This window comes from Gymnoscopelus braueri, assembly GCF_963280865.1.
Source record: "Gymnoscopelus braueri genome assembly, chromosome: 5".
NCBI lineage: Eukaryota > Metazoa > Chordata > Actinopteri > Myctophiformes > Myctophidae > Gymnoscopelus > Gymnoscopelus braueri.
In genome coordinates, this window is record NC_137606.1 from 25491471 (window position 1) to 25515048 (window position 23578).

Sequence of the window (23578 nt, forward strand, 5' to 3'; positions counted from 1 at the left end):
CCTTAACCAGTCTAGTCGCCCCAAACATCAGCATAAAGACATCAAAGTCGCTCACGGTTATTGAACCCCAAAGGCAAACACATTTGAACACAGCCTAGCACCCCTAATTATGTACAACAACACTGTGGCAATGCTACTTCATGGCAGAGGCTGATGTTTGTCTTTGACAGGTCTAGGTTTTCCAGAGAGGTTTAGCAGCTCAGTGGTGATTAGGGAACAGATCGAGTTTCACCAGAGCCACATGGACACAGACTACTCTGGTCCAGGAGGTCCACAACATGTTTTGTATAAGTCTGTGGTGAAGATTGTTCCATCGGATTGCTACGTTTCCATTGGCTGTTCATCGTGGAACTGTCTGCATGGAGTAATAGGATCGAGTTAACCCACAAATAAATGAGTGTCTTGCATGTGTGACACTAAATGACAGATGGAGAGACCTCAGTTATATGCAGAACCTCCTCTCACATAATGTGTAGGAAGCTATCATTTCAGTTGTCATTCTTTGAAAGTGACTGTTCTGCTTAAGCTTAATTCAAGTACAGTTATGGGTTAAGTTAAGTTAAATGAACACTGTGTACCAACTACCAACCAATGATAACTTGAAGCATGTTAAATCTTACTCAGTAATTGATTGTCTTGAATATATAATGTATTGTGAATGTTTTGGCTGATTTCTCGATTATTGACTAACATGCCTTTGAGTGAGGCCTTCTTGTTTTCAAATTCAAATTATTTAACCCATTAAGACCTGAGGCCGATTCTACAAATGCCTTCTAAATCAGTAGTTCTCACACTTTTGAAGATTTTTCAAAAATGTTTCAAAAATTGCAGATGTACAAGCTGAGCTTGTATATCTGCTATTTTTGAATAGCCAACACAAAGCTCTAAAATGACACAGATGTTCCTGGTTTTAATGGGTAAATTGCCGAAATAAAACATAATTACATTGCCAAAGCAAGCTATATACGGTATACGTAAGATATAACAAGTCATATAACAACATTACATAAACAGTACATAATCTGAAGAGACAACAAGTGAATAACAAACAACCTAACAATGACAATAATGAAAACAAATAACAGATATGGAGCAGTTACTCAGTGAGTTTGTTCAGCCAGATGTGCTCGGCTCTTGTGACCTCATACAACTCCACGCATAATATTCTGCAGCCAAAAATGTCCTTTAAAATGTTCCTCCTAGAATATATTGTGTATGATGGATACAAATTCTTTGTATTAGTCTTAAATTTTAGGGAAGAATAATGCTCTAATTTCTTTATCTCTCTGTCCTCCTTTCACCCCCCCCCCCCCCAGGTGGCTGAGGAGTAAAGGAGCCTGCTGTGTCCATAAGAAATATTCCAGGACACATCTACAGTACTCGTTCCAAAGGGCTTTGGAACATTAAAAAAAAGGACTCTTCCATATCAGCGTGGCCAACAATGACATCCTGTAATAACAAATGTCTACCTATGATATGTTTTCGGGGTATATGAAACACCAGTTAAGGAACCCACGCTCATAGTATTTTACACATTGATAATGCTTTTAAACATAAAACCTCAGGCTTCATATAGTTGGGAGTGCTACTAAAATAACATTTATTTAGATCAGAGCTGAACAATGGGCGCAATAATCCTCTGTATTAGTACAGTATTAGCATGTTAAACACTGAGGGCCCTATTTTGCTTTTGGCTCGCAAGACAAACGGGTTCATGAGCTCCTGCACCTAATCATTTACAACTTAAGCACTGAATAAGACATATGACGTCACGCAAAATAGGTCCCCAGCTGTTATCCCATCAGATAACAAACTTTGGGGTCTCCAAGATTTCATTTCAACATTAGTTCATTATGGCAAAAAAAGGATTGAACGTTTCCCTGATTTTCCCAAGACATGAAGATGCTAAGGTAGCAGCCATGCATGAGGCATCAGTCTGACATTGAGTAAGTGGTAACTCTGTTATTGGACCTGCCAACCTTGTAAAAAGCCTCACAAGCTTGGTTTTACACTGAGTGCCACACTTAAATCATTACATGACATCACTTAGACCACCTGTTCTCCCCTGTCAGACCCACATAAATGACCTCATCGTGCCTAGCAACCTCAGTGTACCCACGTGACATCACAGGAAAAACACACCCTCATAAGAACCGTGGAGTCTGTGGCTGCAACTGAAGTCACAGTTGCTACCAAAAACATAAAAGACACTTTCTGACATAATCATTCTCCATGTCAGGGTTCTATCACATCAATGTATCTTATATTCCTTCAAATCAGACAGGTTTACTTGAATGGATTTTGGTCTCAACAAAGATGATGGACCTAAACTGTCTGTCTCTGCATTTCTCTGCAATCACCAAGCCTTAAAACTTCTCACGCTGTATTTAAGTCCACAGTTCAACCATATGCTTGATTAATACATTGTGTTGTGACACCAGCACACAACTAAATCAGTCTTTAGATTGTACTTGAAGCATGCGAGTACAGGTGTGTGGCGGCCACACGCACACTTGTGCTGTAGATGCCATTGACCTGCATGGTTGTGCATAACTCCCATTAGACGCTTTAGGTTGCAGGTCAAGGTTTTGGCCTCATTTGCCACTCAGGAGCTACCAGCTAATGCGACCCCTTTCCTTTGCTCCCTGGCACTTGGCTTACCTGGTGCCCCGTATGTGTGTACAGGTCTCTGCAGAGCATACAGAGAGACCATGTCAAATATGCCAGGTATCCCAGGCTTGGCCGGCCTCTCAAAGAGGGCTGTTGTCTCTCTCTTTCCAATACACCGCTGCCTCCAGCCCAATCTCTGCATCCTTCCTAATATTATGTCCTCTCTCTCAGCAGACACACGTCAACGCAGGGGAGAAGAATTTGAAAGGGTAATGTCACAGGCTGACAGGTGTCTGGAGCACTCGGCGGAAAAGTTGGATCAACAGTTTGTGATCACTAGGTGTGGGTGTGTGTTTATTTGACTTATCATATCCTCGCTGTCGGGCAGAAACAGTGTAGGTCCAAAATCGCTACTTTTCAGGAAATGGAAAAAAGAAGAAAGTGTTAATGGATCAAATGTAGTTATTATTTAGTCACAAGCTCTTGTTAATACTTGTCATTGGTTAAATATTGATACAAAGACAAACCCACAAACAGATTACTTTCACCTTGGCATACGTATTATGGGCATGTCATTGTAGGTGAAAATGTCCAAAACTAAAAAAAATATATTTATAATTTTCATTTTTCAAAAATAGTGAAAACATTTTTGCTACTGTTGTGCGACACTGTCATACGACCAGATATTAAGCATTAAGCATGAATTCATGGGGAAACTAGAAAAAAAGTGCTCTTCGGAGGAATGTGCATGCAAATCGAACGCTGCATTCATGATTTGAGGCATTTTGTTCAAAGCGGACCACTCATGCAAACTTTGGAAGCCAATCTTAGCCAATCAGGATGGAATATGAAAAATTGGACAGATCAGTCTTGATCACACAACTATAGAGATAATGTGTACAGACTTGCGTGATGTTTGGACAAAATCTGTAGGAGTAATATATATATATTTTTTTGCTATAACAGGCCGCACACAGACTGGTGGACGGACAGGGGCGAAAACATAGTCTCGGCCATACCTTCGGCCTAGCAGAGACAAAAATCGAGATAGATGCGAAAATTCAGCTGCATAGTACTGTAGCTACAGTAGTTTATATAATAGCACACAAAATAATCCCACACTACACTACACTACATACACATTTTCAACAAACACACAGCTGATCCATAAAACAAGGCTATAGGCCATGTATCTGTGGAACAGTTAGCTGGAACAAAGGCATGTGCTCCATGACGAACACGAAAGGAAAATGTCCCAGGGACTACAATACGTTTGTTTGCAATGCAAGCCTTTAACTCATGGGTCAGATTACAAGCCGAATAAAGTTTATAACCTGAAAGCAGGTCCTTGCCCTGTTTAAGAGAAATGGGATCTCTCTTGTGCAGTCTTGGAAAGATCAGTTGTGTAAGCTAGGTAGCACGTTGTGCTGCTTACTCGCTGATGTTCATGCCAGACCTAACAGATGAGCAATAAATGGTCTCCTACCAAACAAAAGCAGTTGCTATGGACATGTGCTTTATGTGTGCAACAAACTGGAGCCCAGGATGGAATCAACGACATCATTCACCGGTGGGGAGGAAAACACAAGAGCCAATTTGTGCGTGCATTTGTGCGTGCTTGTGCTTGTGCATGTGTGTGTGTGTGTGTGTGTGTGTGTGGGGGGGGGGGGTGTATGTGTGTGTGTGTGTGTGTGTGTGTGTGTGTGTGTGTGTGTGTGTGTGTGTGTGTGTGTGTGTGTGTGTGTGTGTGTGTGTGTGTGTGTGTGTGTGTGTGTACATGTATGAAGCTGTTTATGCATTTCTGAGGCAGACGGTCGTCCATATTGGACACATGGGACTCATGAGAAGTGCAAGAATGTGCCACAGTCAGCCGTTATACTTTGACAACCCTCCTGGTCATCCCACGCCCCTAATAAGACTACATGCATATTTTTGATGAATGAACCTTTTCAACATGGTTCGTAAATATAATGAAGTAACATTTTCTCACCAAAGGTTCATGAGAGTTATTACAGTTCTGTCCCCCATTAAAGTCTAGATTTATTATACTGTACGCTGCTTTTTCAGACTTATATTGTCCTACATAGTGGTTCTCAAACATTTTCATGTCAAGAGCCCCAAAATGTATAGGTATTAAACCACAGACTTGTCATTAGAAAATATTTAGTGCCAGCGACCCCCATAAGAAAATATTTGTCAACCTTTTTCAAAAATAGTCCATCTAGCTCACTATTTTTCCACTATCCTAAATATAAAATAGGGCTTAAGAGAAACAGTGCTCCATAGGCTTGTGAGTGTGGAGTCCATATGGGAGTCAGACGGATACTGGAACCTACACTGAACCATGTGCCAGCAACAGTAACTAAAGAAACCTTAGACTGTCCAAACAAACCGTGGCCCACACCTTCAAACTGTGTGTCTGGGTTCTGGTTTGACAGCCTGCCATAGGAAATGTATACCCACCAGCATACACACACAAAGACAAAGACACAGGCACAGATCGATGCAAGCCCACCACCCACAAACAAAACACAAACACAGACAGTGCTGTGTGTGTGTGTGTGTGTGTGTGTGTGTGTGTGTGTGTGTGTGTGTGTGTGTGTGTGTGTGTGTGTGTGTGTGTGTGTGTGTGTGTGTGTGTGTGAGTGTGTGTGTGTGTGTGTGTGTGTGTGTGTGTGTGTGTGAGTGTGTGTGTGTGTGTGTGTGTGTGTGTGTGTGTGTGTGTGTGTGTGTGTGTGTGTGTGTGTGTGTGTGTGTGTGTGTGTGTGTGTGAGTGAGTGAGTGTGCGAGAGAGAGAGAGAGAGAGAGAGAGAGAGAGAGAGAGAGAGAGAGAGAGAGAGAGAGAGAGAGAGAGAGAGAGAGAGAGGAAGAGAGCATACACACATTCAATACACACACATAGACCACCCTGGAATGTTTTCTTTTTCTCCCCCCTCTGTTCATTTAAGAAGTTGTTTTAGTCCCATTCATCCCTCTCTACCTGTCACAGCGCTAAGATGAGCGAGCCTCCAACCTCTCGCCAAGGGTCAGAGTTCGCAGTTCAAAACTCATCGTGCCCTTAGATCCCCCCAGCTTCTCCCATCACAACTCTGTTACACACACACACACACACACACACACACACACACACACACACACACACACACACACACACACACACACACACACACACACACACACACACACACACACACACACACTGACTTTGATCAAAATGCTTGCGTCATCACAGGAAAGACCTGCAAGAAAAAAAATCAGACAGGTCGTCACCCACACCCACCCACACACACACACACACACACACGCACACGCACACGCACACACATGATTTCATCCACGTGCTGCAGCTCCATTCCTCCCCTTTTATTTATTCCCATGCTTTTTTTGTGCCTTCCTCCCCAGGCACCATCACACATGAGCGAGTAAAGACAGACCGTATAGTGCCGTTGGCAGGGCTGCTGAAAGCAGTACGCTAAGAGCAGAGAGAGAGAGAGAGGAGCTGAAGTTTGTCTTCCTCCACTTTCCAGCTGCTTCCTCTTCATCATCGCCACAGGAGGAGGGCTGTGTATACCTTGGCTCTGCCGGGGAGACGGCAGCTATGTAACGGTGGGTCTGTGGTTGTGAAATCGTGGAAAGGAGCTGGAGTTGGAATTGGGGTCTGGGAGGTGAGGAAGGGAAATGGAGAGGTGCGGGGGTGGGGGGTGGGGGGGTTTAAATGGATATACAGGTCTAGTGTTGAATTCCTTTATTTCCCCTTCCCCTCACCCCCTTCCTGTCTGTCTGAGAGAGGTCTGACAAGTACCAATTTGTGTGTGTGTGCGTGTGCATGTGCGTGTGCGTGTGCGTGTGCGTGTGCGTGTGCGCGTGCGCGTGCGTGTGCGCGTGCGCGTGTGTGCGTGCTGCTGAACTACAGATACTGGGAACTTGGAGAAGACTCCCAAAGGTCCAATGTGGTCTGGAGTTTTGTGGGTATGTGTTCACTCATTCATGTTAGCATTTTACATGGGTGTTTATGCCTGAGCACGTGCCTGTCTGCAGAACTATAGGCCCGTAAAAAAAATAGATTCTTGTGAAATAAAATGAGCTTTTTTGAGTGACGGACAGAAGACGTCAGCTGTTGTGATAGTGTATCAGACAACCTAGATCACCATCCATCCATCCATAGTATTTTCATAGCAAACCCATATCCCCCCTCTCCCGGGGATAAGTGATAACACCAAACACAAAATGTCAAACAGATTTACATCAGATCTGAGGTTGAGACCCTGGTTTCAGAGACAGGCAGGTGGATCCACAGACATAAAATGATCCCTTGGTGAATAATGCAACTAAACACAGGCTTAAAGGAGGAGTTCACCCAAAAAAATACTTATTTTCTATCAATTGCACACCCCATGAAGCCTTGAATTCATGGATTTATTTTTGTTTTTGTGGCATTCCTAAGCCAATATTTTGATGATCGGGTGTGTATCCGGTAGGAGACACAAATAATTTACTTTGTGTCTCCTACCGGATACATTAGCCGGTAGGAGACGGGAATCAAATTATTGGCTTAGGAATGCCACAAAAACAAAAATAAATCCATGGATTCAAGGTTTCATGGGGTGTGCAGTTGATAGAAAATAAGTAATTTTTTGGGTGAACTACTCCTTTAAGCCCGATTTATACTTTGACGTATGACGATGTCACGCACCAAAAATCGACGATCTACGAGCTCACAACGCCTCACAGATGTGCAGATGTGAACTTGAAGATCAGCTACTTTTATCATTTGTCTTTACCGTGCAGCACGTTGTAACTTGTTTTTGAAAGGTGCTATAGAATAGAAGTCATTAGTATTATCGGTGCGCCGTCTTAGGCCTTTTTTGCTTTTATTTTAATGTTTAATGTTTTATGCTTTTGCTTTCCTTTTTTGCTTTCATGTTAAATCAGTTGTACTTTTTCTGTAATTGCATTCTTGCTCTGTAAAGCACTTTGAGCTGCATTTCATGTCATGAAAGGTGCAATATAAATAAAGTGTATTATTATTATTACACAGACAGTGTTAAACTGTTAAAATGCAGTAGCAGCTATAGCAGTCTGGTGCATTTAAAGAGAGTCTAGTGCTGATGAAATCCAGATGCTGAACCCCTGTTAGACCTGCATGCTCACTATGACATGCATGTGCATAAATACAGTATGGAGGACTGGGATGTCAAACTATTATCACTGATCCACTGCACGTATTTTTTTAGACTGTATAAATATGCCAACATGGGCACAACGTGTACACATGCATTCTCACAAATAAGTAAACACACATTTTGCAGGGGAGAAATGTTCAGGAAGTGAATACTGCTAACATTGCCAGTTTCTGTCTCAGACACGGGAACTGACTAAAGTGCTGTGCCACCCTTTATAGGAGCCAGGGAGCCATGGGGTCATTCATTGGGAACAGAGCGTGTATTGTAAGACGTCACGCAACTGTTCTGGCCTGATCATGGACATGTACCTGTGCAACCATTCCCTTTCAAAGGGGATTGTCCACTTGTGTCCTGGTGCTCCAAAAAAAGCAAGGTAACAGACTTAAAAGACAGGCATTGCCGTCACTCCCATAGCAGTGTTTATTTCGTCGACTAAAACTATGACGAAAAATGCTCGTCAACGACCTAAACTAAATAAAAACTAAATAAAACTAAGCTTTGATGATTAAAACTAAGACTAAATATATTGACAATTTCGTCAACAAATAAAAACTAGACTAAAATGAGGGAAGTAAGTTTATATTTGGTTGCACTCGGGTGTTGCACTCTGAAAATAGCAGATCTACAAGCTCACAACGTTGTGAGCTTGCAGATCTGCTATTTTCAGCATGCAACCAAGTGTAAAATCAGCCATTACGACACCATCAAAAATACATTTTAGTCGACTAAATCAACTGTAGATTTAGTCGACTATAATTTTATGATATTTAGTCAACTAAAACTAGACAAAAACTAAAACATTTCAGATGACTAAAATATGACTAAAACTAAATGGAATTTTATTCAAAAGACTATGACTAAAACTACATCAAAATTTTCTGACAAAATCAACACTGTCCCATAGTGAGTAAATGCTTTCAGAAGCATGCCAAGGAGGTAAATCAGTAGCAGGTTAATGCCCACCCTAGAGCCCCACCAAGTTGCTTACTGGCAAAAACAGATCCACACCACCCTCACCCACCTGGAGAAGAAGAACTGATGTTTTTGGACGGCAGCATGCTAGCGCTGTATACTATTACAGCGCAGTGGTTCCATTACAGGTCTGTAACTCTGTAACTCTGAGAGTTATGGGGGTCCTTGAAAATAAAAAAACGTTTGAGAACCACTGTGCTAGTGGACTCCTAATGTGCCATAGTGTCATGCTGTATCAAATCAGTGTCATGCATATTCTGAAGAAAACCTGCAGACTGACATTCAGCAATTGTTTATTTATTTTCACTTCATTTATTTTCAGTTTTTTTAGATGACATGTGTAACAGCTTGTAAAATGGTCTGGGATGGTGTGAGAGCCCTCATGTGTATGTTTTGTTGTTGTTGTTGAATGTTATGCGATTGCTTTTTGTCATTGTTTGTATGTTGTGCCTGAGGACCCCCTGGAAGACGACATGATGCATCTCAAGGGGTTTATCCTCCAATAAAATGTTCGAATCAAAAAATTGGGTCTTATGATCACAATGAGAACATTATAATGTTTTCTAATCTGAAAAAATCTAAAATTTGCCACGGACAAGGACAAGTCTCGCCATGGACACATTTTGTCTGTGTACGGACATATTGATGACCCCTGACACACACACACACACACACACACACACACACACACACACACACACACACACACACACACACACACACACTTTAGACAGCTAGCCTCCTGCAGAGCCATGCAGTAAAAACACTGATTATGCAATAAAAGCAGTATAAAAGAGGATGAAGCCTCTTTTCCTGTTGATCAAGATCCGGATGGCCAGACAGTCTCTTCATTACAGGAAGTAGTAAGGAGAAAGCAGAAGAGGAAAAAAAAAAGAAACACCTTCTAACAGAGTTCACACATCCTATAAAGGATGAAATTATTTACATATATACATATAACAGCCACAGACAGATGGGAGAAAAATCTGATTTACAAATAGCCCACAAGACAGTTGGACGAAAGTACCATTAGAGGAAATTCCGCTGGGCCGCTGCTGGGACTCAACTGGGACTCAGCTGGAACTTGATGTTTGTGGAACGAAAAGGAAGGTCGGTTAAACTAAATCTCATCTAATCAAGACAATACATGCAGCATGTACATTTTACAAACTTTAAACTTTTTTTAAGAATTGTATCTTGTATTGTTTTGTAAATTTCACTCATTTTGAGTTTTATGTAGCCTACATTGCTACAGGAATGAGGAACCGTTTGAGGAAAAAACTTTCTGAAAGTGTGCAATACTGACTAAAAGTAAAACACAAAGTGTTTTTGTTACTTTATATGCTGCATGGGAAGCATGATCAAAAAAAATAATGTCCAAAGAATGACGTAAATCCTTGACTGCTGTTGGCAAACTCATCCCATTAACTTCTGAATTGCTACGATCTGTCTCTCCACCTGTCTATTTCTCTCTTCTCTGTTGCCTATGTCTGCTTTGTGTCTTTCTACTCCGGCCACTCCCACATTGCAATCTCACCTCATTCCCAGTTACACACCTGTCTCCAGTTACACACCTGTCTCCATTCTCTCATCAGCCCTGCAGTTGCCTGACAATAACTCACCTGTTTCCATTTCATTAATCAGCTTGCAGCCTATAAAGTGGACTTATTCTCTTTCCTCATTGTCAGATCTTAGCTGATGTCAAGGTAAATAATAGCCTTGGTTGATTTTTTTCTGCACTGCTGTTTGCTTGCGTTATGTGATGTAAACCTGTTCTTCGTTCATTAAAGTATTGACTGGACTTATGTTACGATATGTTTGTCGTCTACTTCTGGGTCCTCACCTGACACGTTGTGACACTAAATTATTCTTTTATTATTCATTTTTATTTCAAAAGTGCCAAAGTTGTCTCAAGACACTTAACATAGAGCAGAAAGCCTCCTTGAGCCAAACCAAGCGATGGGTGGGCGGCTATCTGCCTGAAACCTCTGGGGGTAAAAGTGAGGGGAGAGGCAGATGGGGAGACAAAGATGTACGGCAGCAGTAATATTTGCATTTACGGTTTCAAAATGATATTTCAGATGTGAATTGGCAATACTTATAAATTAACCAATGCAGCATTAATCCAACTTTTTATTAACATAAGGCAAAATCCAGAACAGTCAAAACTCTGTGAATGAATAACAATGAACTCAATTCAGTTTTCAAATCAGCATTTCAAAATGTGTTTTTGGGAGAATGAATAAAGTTAAAGTTTCTGTGGTTTTCTTTTTAGACGACTTGCAGAATGGACAGAAATGCAAGCTTCCCCTTCTTCCCTGGCTATCAAAACCATACCAACGGCAGCATCATGTGCTCCCGTGACAACGTGCTGAAGACGGTGGTGTTTCCTGTTCTCTACTCTCTCCTCTTCCTGTTTGGCCTGTCCCTCAATGGCCTGGCTGTGTGGGTATTTCTGCGTATTCCCTCACGGTCACACTTCATCATATACCTGAAGAATATTGTTGTGGCTGATGTGCTCATGACCTTCACTTTCCCCTTCAAGGTACTGTAACACAAAAAAAAACACAATTTACTGTATGGCACCAATGTGGAATAAGAGTTTAACGATGCAATTATAAAAACCAAATGCTGTGTGCTTCCAGGTATTGTCCGACTCCAACATGGCGTCCGTTGGGCTGCGTGTGTTTGTATGTCGAGTCTCCTCTGTGCTGTTCTATCTCACCATGTACATCAGCATCCTCTTCTTTGGCCTCATCAGCATCGACCGGTGCAGAAAGACCCTCATGCCCTTCAGGGGAACCAACACGGCACGGCTGACCCGAAGAAAGCTCCTCTCCGGGGTCATCTGGGTCTTTCTGCTGGTTCTGTGTCTGCCCAATGTGCTCCTGACAAGTCGTGCCCCCACCTCGCCGTACTTCAAGTGCAGCGAGCTCAAGACAGACGCCGGGCTTTCCTGGCACGAGGTGGTCAACCATGTCTGCCAGGTCATCTTCTGGGGGAATCTGGTGACCGTGATCATCTGTTATGCCCTCATAACCAAAGAACTGTATTCCCGCACTAAGGCCCGCCACTCTGGCGGAGTGGTACGCAAGGCCCCAAGCGGAGGGCCACGTCAACCAAGGAAGAAAAGCGTGAGCGCCAATGTGTTCCTGGTCCTAGCCGTGTTCTTCATCTGCTTCGTGCCTTTTCATTTCGCCCGTGTGCCATACACCCTGAGCCAGACGCAAGGGCGTCGCTTTGATTGCCAGCTCAAACTGTTCTTCTTTCAGTTAAAAGAGAGTACTCTCTGGCTGTCGTCTCTGAACTCCCTCCTGGACCCTCTCATCTACTTCTTCCTCTGTAAGTCCTTCAGGATCACACTGTTCAAGACCCTGCGGTTACCTCCTGACACTTGCAGCTGCCTCACGGGAGGAGCGTCGGAAGACAGCTCAGCTGGCACTCCACTGGCAGAGTCTTCTCATTGTACTTAATGAGAGAGACGGTGGATTCATGTGCAAGACTATACTGCCCTGCTGTGGAGAGTCAGCATAACTGTAAGACTAAACATGATAGCGTTCTGGTATTGTAGATCACTGATGTGTTGTCAGTCTTAAAGATGTTTTGATTGGGACTGTTGTCTTTGCAACGGAAACTAACCAAGAATCATGCAGTGAACTCTCCTCAGAGACCGTCACTCCCTGGGTAGTGAGCTCTGTTTTGACTTTTCATTGTTGCAATGCAGGCGACAACAGATACATACTGTACTGTGCATGGCACGCTGTCAGGCATCAAAGTCTATGTGGTACGTGCCTTAACCACAATTGGCCATAAGCGAAAGTGAAATTAATGTTTTCTTTTAACCGAACCTCATATTTTGAGGTATTCAGCATACTGTATGCATTTATCAATATATCAGCAAAATTGTCAAACTAATGGACACATTCTGTTTATCCTAATTGAGTATATTCTTTATAAGCATTGTATTCTTTGCAAAACTGCCATAACACATCCTGCTAAAGAAGAGATGACTGCAGAAACAAACCATATTGCTTAAATGGACTAACAATGTCGAACTCTAATACTGAAATAAATCTATAGGCCTACTGACTAGAAAATGTGCTTACTGCTTAGTAGAGCACAGACCTCTGTCAAGGTGAGAGTTTTGTCTATAAAGTGTTGTTGGTGCTTCTGACGCCATGGCCAATACAACAGTTAAAAAGTTCTTCCTGGGCCAATAATAAAAAAAAACTTGCATCATCCAGTATTGTGGTACAGTATGTTACTCTGTTCAGAAGTTTTATGCATTCCTGTGACAGGGCATGCTCACTATAATGTCCCCTCTGGCAATCTGCACACAAAATGAATCGGTTCATAATTGGCAGAACACCAACCTTTCCATTTTAAGTTATGTGAAAATCTGTTCATACATGCTCAAGATATCCTGCTAACACATGGACAGACAAATGGACAGAAGGGGGCACTGGATACATTATAAATGGATGTGAATAATTACCCTGTATATATTTTAAACCAATGCATGTAGAAATAAATGGTAACACCACGGCCACTGAGGTATGGAATAGCCTAACCCCATCCCTCAAAAAATGCAGTTCGTTGGGCTCATTCAAAACAGCCCTAAAAACTCATCTTTCAGGCCATAAGAGGATGTAGTACCAGTTTCCCTGTAGACAGATGACCCCCCTCCCCCCTTTTTTTGTATATACATTTACTTTTATTTTTCATGATGCTTTTTTGTACATAGTGGTATTATTTCTCTGTTTTTTATGTTGATTTGAACTGTTTGGTTGCTATTATATATGTCTATGAAATTAATCCAAGGACCCCAACGGGAACAAGACCGCAAGGACTTTTTTGGTCGGACCTTTTAGACAAAAGTATTATAAATGTAACTGTGTTGTTTTACATTCTTTTGCCTAATACAAATTTCAATCAATCAATCAAAAAACAGTGACAAGTACAAATTTAAAATCCTACAGTATGTTACACAATATCACAGGGTGTCAGTTTCAGTTGCCAGGATACATTCAAATCCTCAGGTGAGGAAAACACATTTCCAACTAATGCACAATGCAAATCAAGTTCAGCTGGCCATATATTTAAATGATTTCCAGAGTTTTGCCTTCTCTTTCATGACCCTTAAGCAATTAAAACAAAAGACCATATAGTCTGTAGTGTAGAGTACATATCAAAGACATTTATTAGGCTTAGTATAGTCAATATTAAGCCTACTAAACTTTGATCTCTGTTTTAATACCAGATTACATGACACCTAACAACACATCGCCAGCTCCCTTCACTGAATGCCCTCCATTCAACTTTGACACAGTTAACGTGGCTGTCTCTGCCTCTGCTTCACGGCGTTCCCATAGAATTGCTGCTGAAGTAACAGCTCCCGTCCACCTCTACCTTTATTGTATACCTGGAGAGCCTTGTGGCTGCTGACCTTCACTGGCAATCCTTTTATCAGCCAGTAACCATTTTTATGTCATTTTCTTTTGCTATTTATTCGTAGATATTGCTTTGGATGATGGTGCCTATCAGGCAAGATCGCTTTTTCAAAATTGGCAGACCCTCTGGCAGGTTTTTGTGTCAAATCCTGGTCTTCTATAATCTATGTGATTTTTGGAGGTGGATGTTTCCCAACCATGATTCTAACTAACCATAACCCTGTCAATTCAATAAAACTTCTAGTATGTCCCTAAATGGTCTGAGTTTTCATGAGCGTTTAGTTTTATTTAACATGTTTTTTGCTAGGTGATTATGGTGTGTATAATTTGTCATTAGATGTCTCTGATTTACTAAGATCATTTTGAGTCAGAAAATGAGGGTGTTATGTGCCATGTTGTTTTATTATCTTTTTTTTTAAAATTGTATCATGAAACATTAGAAGCAGGGATAAATAGGCCAATATAATGTGCTTCCTTGTGTTCCATAAACTTGACTTGTAGTGCCCTCTATTGATCTTAAAAGGACTATCATGTTTAGACGCTGTGGGTCCACTACTAGAATGCAGCCACACAAATCTTAATATAGAGAAAATAAGAACCCAATACAAGTATTTATTTACTCATTCATTCAGTTGTCTCAGTATCTATTATCTAGCTAGTTAGCTACAGTAGTAGCCTACTGTACAGTACTACACGCACTTTGCAAATTGCATGGAGACATTTCTGCTTAAACTACAGTGGTATAACATGTAGCCGAAAATACAGGTTAATCTTGTAAATAAGGCAATCAACTCCTTTCACAGCATAATAATGATGTTATACAGTCTTACTCTTGTCTATATTTTAAATAACTAAATGTCAACAAATGTGAGTGTGAATAAAATCCTCCAGTTAAATTGCTTTTGTTTTGGTCTGGTTCTGCTGGTAGGGTTCTGTTTACATTCGGACACAGGGCACGAGTGCTTAACAATTACAAACGCATGTTCTGCCATTGGCTTAGTACCAGTCAATTTTCCTATTTTTGCATCATGCCAGATGAAGTGTCGTCTGACTGGTCACAGATGAAATATTGTATTGTACATTAGGAAAATGAAAGGTGTTTGTTTCCACAGTATTACCCCTGCTGTGTGATGATAGCATACTGTAGTTAGTTTTCAGCTGAGGTTGGCCACATCATGAACAAATGGTGAGCACATTTTTTTGTACCACATATAAGTATGAAAATATATATTTATTAATGGTCTCATTAGCTGAAACTGCAGTTTAATTTAGAATACATTTAAAATGTTCTTTTAACTTAACAGATGGTAAGATATGCATTTTGCTATATAGACATTAGGGTTTTGATTCTACACAAAGGTATGAAGACATAATTTATACTTTGATTATTTCCAGAGTTTAGTTTTTTTTCTTTTACATAAGAGAAAACTTGAGCAATTCAAACAAGCTATTTCTTTGATTTCTGTCTTAATTCCAGATTGACAGCTATCAACATTTTCTCCCTTCGCCTGAATGCCCTCCATTCAACTATATGACACAGTCGGTTGCTTAGATACTTCCTGATGTCCCCCATATTGCTGCTGCTGGAGCATCAGCCTGGATCTGTCTGCAGCTCCGGTCCACCCCGACCTTCATTGAAGAACCTAGTAGCTGCTGACCTTCTCATGACACTGACAATGTCAGTCAACCTCCCGGGAGTGCAAGTCAAGTTAAAAGCGGTTGCCTGTAATTTTTACATTGTTTTCTTTGGCTGTTAATATACAAATATTGCTTTGATGGCACTCCAGTTCTTCAAAATTGTCAGACCCCTGTGTTTCCGTCCATGATTCTAACTGACCAGGAATTTGCTGGCAATTCAACAAAAGTCTTGTATGTCCCTAAAAGGTCTGAATGGAATTTTCACAAGGGTGTCATGATGTTTTATGAGATTATTTTCTGGTCTGCCAGTAACAAAAGATCAAACTACGAGTGTTATTTGTTCTCCTGGTGTTCTTTGTATTTTTGTATTCCTCTCCACATTGTACAGAATTCCTTTGACACTTTATGGAGTCCAGAATGAGTGTGTTTGTCTACTGATGACTATACAATTACCATTTGGCTCCCAAAGTCTGCCTGTCTCGATGATTCTCTTAACAGGATTATCATCTAAGGATGCTGCAGGTCCACTATGTCTGTATGGAATCCTACAGTAAAATAAGAACCCAATTTTAAATTAGTATGATAATCTGTTTCCAAATGTACACAGTACATATAAAAACATAATATTTATTGATAGATACATCTATCTATCTATCGAGGGTTTTCTGATTTCTGACTTTGAGGTGAAACTACAGACATGTTGATCTTACATGTCTGTCTGTCTGTATATAAATAAATATAAATAAAATCAACTCCTTTCACAGCTTAAAAATCATGTTGGACTGACATAGTTTGTATATTTTGTATAACTAAATGCCTCTAAATCTGTGTGAACAAAATCCTGTTGTCCATGTTTTGGTTTCATCCAGTATTGGTTTACATTCAGATCCAATACAAGGGCTTAACAACTCTAAAGGGGGTGGCATTGGCTAAGGGCCAGTCATTTTTCCTATTTTTGCATTTTCCCGGATGAAGTGACCAACTGGTCACAGGTGAAATATTGAATTGCACATTAGGAAAATGTGAGGTTTGTTACAGGCCTAATACAGTTGCTGTGTGAGTTAGTTTTCACCTGAGGTCGTGTTCAAGAGGGCGAGCAAAGATTCAGTACCTACCACCTGTACAGTAAGTTGTTGAAAATATATTTTTTAATCGTCTCTCAATACTTGAACATGTCACTTAAGTTTAAAATACTACATCAATTATTAAATATATAAATGAACAGAGGTTTGTCTTTTTGCTAGATTGATTTGCAGGTTTTTATATGAAACTACGGTGTTGGGCAAGTTACTCAAAAACAGTAATATGTTACTTATTACTTGTTACTTGTTTAAAAAGTAATTTTATTACTTTACATATTACTCCCTGCCAAAAGTAACTCATTACTCATTACTTTACTTTACTTTTGTTTTTCTCGCCCCCAGTAATTGCATCCTTTCTCCACAAAAGTCTTACTTTGCATTGTCAACATTACAGTTGTTTTATTTTCCCTTTTCTGCAGCCTACATTGTAAAATCCTCATTGTTGATTTAACTCTGAAAAGTGTACTGTACCCATGACATGATGGGTCCATTTGGTTCCATTTATAAACTAATTTAAATTAAATGAACACTAAGACTTTTACTGTGTATGATGAATTAATAACTTACAGACTAAATGAAAACCACACCTGGGCTCAAACTGATAATGAGACACAATCTTTGAACAACTTCTGTTGTTTATTAAAGCAGTTAAGCTCCAAACAAAGTGCTAGGCCATATGAGGCCAACATGTGCTAATATGTTAATATGAGTGACAGTAATAAGTTTAACAAAAATAATATGTTAACGTATGTATTATAGGCTATAATGCATCTTTCAGAAATCAGAAGGACAAAACATTCTGTATGGCTGGATATTTAGTGCATCATTATAAATCTGGTGTCCTATTAACTTGCCAAACAAAACCTGGGTCAGGCTTGACACATGTAAATAATCCACTGAGCATTACACGTAAAGCCTACAAGATATGTCTTTAGTTTTTTCTAATACTGTCATTAAATGTTTTGATGAATTGAGTACAAAGGACCCCAATGGAAACTTTACTTAAGTTACTTTCCAACATTGGAAACTATGAAGAAACATAAATATTTTAACTATTTCCAGTTTTTTTCTCAATTCAAGCAACAAACTATGCTAATCACACTAAATGTCTTTGATCTCTGTCTTAATACCAGGTTTTATCATGATGACATCTAACAGCACACCCTCCACTGAATGCCCTCCATTCAACTATGACACAGTTGACGTGGCTGTCTCATGCCTGTACTTCCTGATCTTCCCTATAGCATTGCTGCTGAATGGAGTAGCAGCCTTGATCTGTGTGCAGCTCCGGTCCACCTCTACCTTCATTGTATACCTGAAGAACCTAGTAGCTGCTGACCTTCTCATGACGCTAACAATCCCTATAATATCAGCCAGCGCCCTGCCGGGAGCACGAGTCGAGTTAAAAGTGCTTGCCTGTCGTTATTTTTACGTCATTTTCTTTTGCTGTTTATACACAAATATTACTTTCATGGCACTCATCAGCCTAGACCGCTTCTTCAAAATTGTCAGACCCTGTGGCAAGCTGTTGGGTCAAAGCCTGGTCTTTAGCTATGTGACTACCACCGTGACTTGGTTAGTGATATTTGGTGCCACAGGTGTCCCGACCATGATTCTAACTGACCAGGACCCTGGCAATGCGACAAAAGACTTCTGTATGTCCCTAAAAGGTCAGAATGGTATGAGTCTTCACAAGGGTGTTGTTATATTTTCTGACGCTCTTTTCTGGTCTGCCAGCATGGTGATTATGGTTTGTTACATCTGCATCACCAACAAGGTCATCCAATCCTTCAGAAGCTCCGGGAGCAACAACAGCCAAGGGAAACAGACGACCAAACTGCGAGTGTTCTTGGTTCTCCTGGTGTTCTTTGTGTGTTTTGTTCCTCTCCACATAGTACGGATTCCATTCACACTTCATGAAGTGCATGAGGACCATGTCTGCCCTCACATTTGGCTACAGATTATCAATCGTCTTACCATTTGGCTCTCAACAACTAATATCTGCCTGGACCCACTTCTCTATCTCTTCTTGTGCAGAGAGTTCAAAGACAAACTAGTTCATCTTGTAAAAGCTATCAGAGCCGCATTAAATTCAGATTAAATGCTTCAGTGGACTGTTCCATAAACTTGACCTCTAATCTTGATCTTACAAGGATAGACACTGCATGTCCACTATGGAATCCTGTATAGAGTAGAACAAGAACCCAATTTTAAACGACTCTAATAATCTAAATATATTCATAAAAACATTATCTGCGTTAGGGTTAGATATATACTAGATATGTACAAGTAATTACTTTATAGTACTATAGGGTTAGGATATTTGATGATACATGATATTTATTGTAATTTATATACTTTGTTGTTTTGCCATTTATTTAGTTAGTTATCCATTCATTTGTCTAACTACAGTATCTAACTAGCTATTTACAAAGTAGCTAATACTGTAGATACCTACTGTAAATGCACTTCTGATTTCTTACTGAAACAACAGTACAGCCTGTAGCTGGAAAAGCTTTCACAGCTTAAAAGTGATGTTGAACTGTTATTTGTGTTGTGTAACTAACTGCGACTTGAGTGTGAATTAAATTCTTAAGATTCAATGATCTGTTGGGCTGCTCTTCTGTTTACATTCAGATACAGCACAAGGGCTTAACTTGTGGCATTGGTTAATGGCCATCATTATTCCCAATTTGCATCTTCCCGGATGCAAAATTCTGTGAAGAAGTGTGCCCAGCTGTGACCACTGCATCACAGATAAAATATTGTATTGCGCATTAGGAAAATTAAAGTTGTTTGTTCTACAATAATACATCTGCTGTGCGACTGCATAGTTAATTTTAAGTTGAGGCCCCGTTCAAGAGTTTCAGTAACACCTGTAAGTTGCTACAGGTGGTACCGACTTACAGGCAAAAGCCTGGTCTTGAGCTGAGTTACAGCACCTTGACCTGGTTAGTGATATTTGGAGGCACAGGTTTCCCGACCGTGATTCTAGCTGACCAGGACCCTGGCAATTCAACAAAAAACGTCTAATATGTCTGATTGGTCTGAGTCTTCACATCTTCATCATCATCTGTCGATGATAAAAGATAATCAATCATAATAACGTGCTTATAAAAAAAGATAATAAGCACAGAGGTGTCGTTTTATTTAGTGACGTCTGCCAGTGTAGCAGAGAAGCCCAAGAGCCTCTCACCTGGCCAGGGGGGGATTCCCTCTTGACCTATAGCGGTAGATGTTTGGTTTCCCACATAGGAGACCTGGGTTCAAATCTTGGGTGTTACATCATTGTGATTATGGTTTGTTACATCTGCATCACCAACAAGGTCATCCAGTCCCTCAGAAGGACACAGGAAGAGTGGGCACTTGAATATTGTGGGTAACTTAATAATAATAAATAATAATATCTCAAATTTATATTATGTACCTGAAGGCGTTTAATACTAACGCTTAATAAGAAGAATTTGGAAAATGATCTGAAGTAAAGTGATTTGAACATGCACGGTGCATCATTATCAGACCTAAATGTACTCTTCAACTTCTTGTTTATGCCCATAATCAAATCATGTATACTTTACTAAACTGTATTACCATTTTCCAAATTCTTTATTTCTTTTACTTTTTGGAAAATAGCCAATTTAACATTGAGGTGACCACAATGTTTAGGTGCCCACTCTTCCGGTTACCCTTCAGGAGCTCTGGGGTCCTCGGTCCTGCACCAAATTCAAATCCATCGGTCCTGCACCAAATTCAGACACTGCACTGTATATAAACATCCTCATCTGATTTACTGAGGTCATTTTAAGTAATAAAATAAGTAGATTGTGCACCTTATGTTTTTATTTATTTATACATTTCAATTTTCTTTTCTTGTAGAAATAGGATTTACTAGAATAGCAAAATTTGCTTCAGTGGACTTATAAACTTGTTCCATAAACTTGACTTGTAGTGCCCTCTATTGATCTGAAAAGGAACCCAAATGCATGTGACTATTGTGCTACTATATTAATTAAGTAATCAAGTATTTATTTACAGTACTTTGTCATACTATACTATTTATTATAATAGACTTCAGAGAATTAGACAAAGAAATAGATAAACAAATAAATGGCAAAATAACCATTTATTTGTTTATCTATTTCTTTGTCTAATTCTCTAGCTACAGTATTTAGCTAATACTATAGCTACCTACTGTACAGTACACACACTGGAAATCGCATGGAGAGATTTCAGATTTCTTACTTTAAGCTGAAACTTTAGAGAACTTTAGAGATATATATACTGTATCAAAAAGGAAATCAACTATTTTCACAGCTTAAAAGTTGAACTTACATGTATATACATTGTCCTGTGGATCCACTCTTCGGTTTACATTCAGATACAGTACGAGGGCTTAACACATCTATTGGCATTGGCTAAGGGCCAGTATTATTTTTCCTAGTTTTGCATCTTCCCGGACGAAGAGGTCACAGATGAAATATTGTATTGCACATTAGGAAAATGAAAGGGTTTGTTCTGCAGTGATACATCTGCTGTGTGATTGCATCTTAGTTCTCAGTTGAGGTCCTGGATGAAGAGGGTGAGCAAAGTTTCAGTACCACCTGTAAGTTTTTTTTAAATGTATATTTTTAATCCTCTCATTATTGAAAAGGTAGTAGTGTTTTGCAAGGTGTTTCTGGGTTTTGATTGTAAACTATTATGAAAGACATGTGGCAACTTATAAGTCAGACCAGTCATATTTAAATGTCCAATATGGGCAACTGTATCAATTTAGTATTTTTTTTGGGAAATGTAATATGAAGTTGTTGATCATTTATGTAGATTAGTTGTAATTGTAATAGTGTGTTCAAGTGCAATGTCAAGTTCAAGGATGCATAAAACTCTATTAATTAACAAGCAATTGCATTTGAAACAAATCTGGTAGTTTTTACACATATTACATATTACTAACCCTAACCCTAAAATGTGTTAACTGATAATGACATCATATGGCATTGTGGGAAAAATGTCAGTCCAGGCTCTCAGCAGTCTTTCCATTACTTTCATTATACATTGCTTTTAAGACTAGCTGAAGCCTCACTGCATTTCTTCCTTTCTCAGAATTGCAAACATCACAGGGAAAATTGACTGTAAACATACCTTAAGTCCTATGGCTTAAGTAGTTAAAATATATTCTTAACCACTTTTTAACTTATATTTCTTTCCATTTTTCTCAGGTGCAGTGATGACATCTAATCTTACACATCATGGCCCTGTGGAGTGTGCCACTTTCAAACCCAACTTCATGGCTATCCCAATCATCTACTTGCTGATATTCCCGATAGCTTTGATCATCAATGGAGTAGCAGCCTGGGTCTCCCTGCGGCTCCGGTCCACCTCTACCTTCATGGTGTACCTGAAGAACCTAGTAGCCGCTGACCTTCTCATGACACTGACATTCCTAATCAACGCTGTCAATGATCTTGCCGTTGAAGCGCGCCAGCTGCACATATTTGTCTGCCGTTACTCTGCTGTCCTTTTCTACACGTGTATGTATATAAATATCGCTCTAATGGGCCTTATCAGCCTGGACCGCTTCTTCAAGATCATCAGACCTTGCGGAAAATTGTTGGGCCAGAACCTCATCTTTGGCAAACTGATGTCCGCCCTGGTTTGGGTGATACTGTTTGGAAGTATGGCTATACCGAATATGATTCTAACTGACCAACCTGCCAATTCCACAGGCACAATCACAGGCATGTCTCTAAAAGGACCAGCCGGAATTCATTACCATGGAAGCATAGTCATTATCATGAATGGTTTATTCTGGTGTGTCAGTGTGCTGGTTGTGGCTTGTTATATCTGTATAGCTAAAAAGGTTATCCAGTCCTTCAGAAACTCTGGGAGCACCAACAGCCAGGGACAGAAGAAGACCAAATTGCGAGTTTTTCTGGTTCTTGTTTTGTTTTTCGTGTGTTTCGGACCATACCACATAGTGCGGGTCCCATACACTCTCCTACAGACCAAGGGACAGAAGGGCTGCCCTCGAGTCTGGGCCAAGTTTGCTAAGGCATTTACACAATGGCTATCCTCTACAAATGTCTGCCTGGACCCACTTCTCTATTTCTTCCTGTGTAGAGAGTTCAGGGAGAAACTAATATCTATGATGAACAATATGGGGATCAGATCCCCACGAGTAGCTGCAGAAGGCAGAACAGAGAACATTTCACCATAAAGAGTGAGGTTCTGTAACTGTAGAACAGTGGTATTGATGTTCATGTAAACGTAAATAAATCAAAATAAAATCAAGAGAAAAATCAAATATAGGCTAGTTTAAACAATAGTTGTACTAAATATAAACATGTTCTCCAGGGCTAGTGTTGTAGCAGTGTCTGGAGAAGTATACTCCCTTCTTCAACTGAGGCTGTTATTTGCTTCAAAATGGTTCCATATGTACTTTTGCTGTAGGAAATACAATGTATAATTCTGAATGACCAACCAAGCAGAGAGTTCAGCCACTTCTCACGTAAACATCATTATGTTATTGGCTGTTTTTAAAAGAACATTTGCATTTACTCACAAGTCACAAGTGCTCTGCCTTGAGTTTAAAATATTCAGAATAAAAATGTTTAAAAAAAATGTATATTTGTGACACTAGAAGTGA

General features: G+C 40.1%; 2 protein-coding genes across 2 annotated transcripts; both read left to right on the top strand.

The window, feature by feature from the left end:
* Positions 1–11044: 11044 nt before the first annotated feature.
* Positions 11045–14312, top strand: p2ry12 (purinergic receptor P2Y12). Its single transcript, XM_080427945.1, has 2 exons — positions 11045–11310; positions 11411–14312. The coding sequence occupies exons 1-2, from the start codon at positions 11053–11055 to the stop codon at positions 12236–12238; spliced, it is 1086 nt and encodes a 361-aa protein (XP_080284071.1). The 5' UTR covers positions 11045–11052; the 3' UTR covers positions 12239–14312.
* Positions 14313–16937: 2625 nt separating this feature from the next.
* LOC308085162 (uncharacterized protein) lies at positions 16938–23149 on the top strand (the record flags this gene model as incomplete). Its single annotated transcript, XM_080428247.1, has 4 exons — positions 16938–16978; positions 18069–19000; positions 21487–21538; positions 22152–23149. Exons 2-4 carry the CDS (start codon positions 18077–18079, stop codon positions 23147–23149), a joined length of 1974 nt encoding a protein of 657 aa, XP_080284373.1. The 5' UTR covers positions 16938–16978; positions 18069–18076.
* Positions 23150–23578: the final 429 nt, after the last annotated feature.

What these genes read in the sequence shown, in the direction of transcription:
- p2ry12 (XM_080427945.1), top strand. Translation starts at nt 11,053, where the DNA reads ATGGACAGAAATGCAAGCTTCCCCTTCTTCCCTGGCTATCAAAACCAT. An exon ending in CCTTCACTTTCCCCTTCAAG is followed by an intron (nt 11,311 to 11,410) that starts GTACTGTAACAC and finishes GTGTGCTTCCAG; the next exon opens with GTATTGTCCGACTCCAACAT.